The sequence below is a fragment of the Glycine max genome, chromosome 17, assembly GCF_000004515.6.
Source record: "Glycine max cultivar Williams 82 chromosome 17, Glycine_max_v4.0, whole genome shotgun sequence".
Classification (NCBI taxonomy): domain Eukaryota; kingdom Viridiplantae; phylum Streptophyta; class Magnoliopsida; order Fabales; family Fabaceae; genus Glycine; species Glycine max.
Genome location: NC_038253.2, coordinates 39,991,312 through 39,994,179, shown reverse-complemented (window position 1 = coordinate 39,994,179; position 2,868 = coordinate 39,991,312). Strand labels below are relative to the sequence as shown.

The window sequence follows — 2,868 nt, the reverse complement described above, 5'->3', positions numbered from 1 at the left end:
AGGTAATTTACTTTTTTATTTAACAAAAATACAACAATGATCGAGTCTAAATATAAATACGTAAATATTGATTAGATATAAGAACAAATATTAAAACTATTACCTGCGAGTTTATAATTCTTAAAACTCTATCCATTATTACCTCTAATATAAATTGAAAAATATTCATGCACATGTTGCACTAATCTACACTTTTAATAATATTAAAAAGAGTAATATAAATGTGATAGATGATTATAATATAAAAGAATAAACAGTGACAATTAAATATACATACTTTAACAAGTACTCCTATATGATCGTTACTCATACATAGAAATTTTATAAACAATTCCAAAATGTGTGAAATGCCAATCCCATCTTGTTTTGGTGGCCAAATTTGGATGTTTGTGACCTTATTTCCCGTACCAGCGCAATTGCTGGTCGACCTGACAAGGATTCAACAAAAGAGCCAACCTTTTTTTTCAACACATCACTGAAATAAAGTCTCACCTCTCTATCATATTTTTTACATTATTTAAAATAAACTTAATTTATTATCACTTGAGTCAATAATTTATTCGTAAATTAATAATTAAATGACTTAAAAACAGAGAAAATATTCAACATAAAAAGGAATTTGGTCGCATATATTTACGACATGCGTGCATCATGCGTAGGCACACAAGTAAATATAAATATGTACCGTAAAAACATGAGAACCAGTTTTTTTTTTTAGTATATACATATGGTTAGTTTTTCTTAAAATAAAGTTACCGAAAAAGATCAAATGCACTTTGACAAAGACTCACTCTCTTTCTTTTTTTATTCCTTTATCCCTCTCTAAAGGTTTATTTGACATTCATACAAGGAACATTACAAAGCTTTTTGCTCAGTGGCTATACCAAAAAGAAAAGACTAAACACCAAGAATTTCAGATATTGCATCAAATCTTGTTAGCCTTCAAGGCAACCTCACTGTTATGGAAACTCATCATCATCATCAGCACCAAAAGAACACAGAAAACGATGTACAAAAGCAACAACATCAAATTGAAGAAGAAGTAGCACCACCACCACCACAGTTAAGGCAACAAGAAAATACAGAACTAGACCAAATAGCATCATCATCACCACAATCTTCAACACCCTCTTCCCCTTCTCAAGAGTTTTCCTTCACAATCTCTCTTCACCACTCCACATTATTCCCATCTGATAACTCCAAAAACCCACCTAATTCATCATCTCTTGCACTTGATTTATCTCCTGCTGATGACATTTTCTTCCATGGTCACTTGCTCCCTCTACAACTCCTTTCACACCTTCCTTCTTCGCCGCCTCGCTCTTCGACCAATTCCATGGACAGCTTCCCCCTCCCCATCAGAGAGTTATTAGAAGATGAAAATCACTCCATTAAGGACACTAGTGGCAGCAGCAACAATAGCACCTCAGACAGCAATAACAGCAGCAAAAGAGACCAAGACAACAACAACAACATAGGAAAAAAGGTACAAGGTAAGTCCAAATTTTCTTTTTCATTATTTGGATTAACCAAGGGCCACAAAGGGTACCAAGATAAGGAAGATAAAGTGAAGCACAAGAACAAGGTGAGGTTTGATGTGATCCATGCAATAAAAAAGTACTTGAGAATGGTCCAGCCTAGGATGCTTTTCAAAGGACAAAGAGAGAAAATTAGGCCCCGGGGACAGTGCTATTCTTATTCAGGAAATGTAACTCCGAAGAATTATAAGCTGCAGGATTGGAGAGGACAATATTCAGCACCGGCATCAATGAGGACTTCTCCTACAAACAGTGGTTTATTGATTGCAACCACGCCTCTTCCTCCTGCTAGTGACAGTACCATGGAAGAGTTGCAAGCAGCCATTCAAGCTGCAATTGCTCACTGCAAAAATTCAATTGCAAAAGAAGAGAATCTCAAGTGCTGATTTTTTGTGTTTCCCTGCATATCTTGTTTCAGAGACAATCTTGTTCAAGACATGTCCGACACTTAATGTGTACGTCTCTCTCAATGAACCATGATCTGCCAGCTTGTTGTGAAGGACTAGTTACTTTTACTAGATCCAAATTCTGTTGGTTAAAACGCAAAATCAAGTGCTGATTCATGGATAGGAGAAGATTTTTTTTTTCCCCTTGAGTTTTATTTCCTACCTTTGATTTTGTATGTGGTATTTACGTAATTGTGTACATAAAAAAAAATGTACCATAATAATGTGATTAAAAAAACCACAATTGGAAATAATATCTCAAATATTATTATCAGATTAAGTTATAGAATCTAGAGCAACTTGTATTATATTATTATAGTATGTATGAATTTTTGGAAGCTTCAGCTAGTGGCCGGTTCTGTTTCTTTTTAGATCAATGATAGAATAATTGATATGTATCCAGAATACACGGGTTGATAAGAGAGATACCAACACGACACAATTTTCATATTATCTTTTTTAAAGAAAAATGGTACCGATTCTCTATGTGGCCTTTTTGACATGAATATGCACCTAGCAGGCTGAGATGTGTCAGATTTTATCATCTTTGAGGGCCAATGTTATCTCTGCATTGTCCTTGCAGGATCCATAATGATGACCTATTTCTTCTTCTTTCATTTTCCCTTGCGTTGGTGTTTTGTTTTCTTTCAAAATCATATCCAATTGAGACGTGTTTGGACCAGATATACCTTATTATTGATTAAATCCCCTTGCCAAATAATCTGTTCTACCCTGTCACAATCATGTCAAGAAAGGTTTTATGGATTTGTGAAGGGTAAGGGTTACAGTTTACAACTGTTGGTGACAAATCACAAGGTACATATATATGATGTATCATATATATGCTTAAAGGGTGTGAACAGGTTCCTGACATACTTAACAAT

At 34.6% G+C, this 2,868-nt stretch overlaps 1 protein-coding gene across 1 annotated transcript; it reads left to right on the top strand.

Annotated features, from left to right (window-relative positions):
• Positions 1-887: 887 nt before the first annotated feature.
• LOC100306284 (uncharacterized) lies at positions 888-2,124 on the top strand. Its single transcript, NM_001249542.2, has one exon. The coding sequence runs from the start codon at positions 962-964 to the stop codon at positions 1,922-1,924; it is 963 nt and encodes a 320-aa protein (NP_001236471.2). The 5' UTR covers positions 888-961; the 3' UTR covers positions 1,925-2,124.
• Positions 2,125-2,868: the final 744 nt, after the last annotated feature.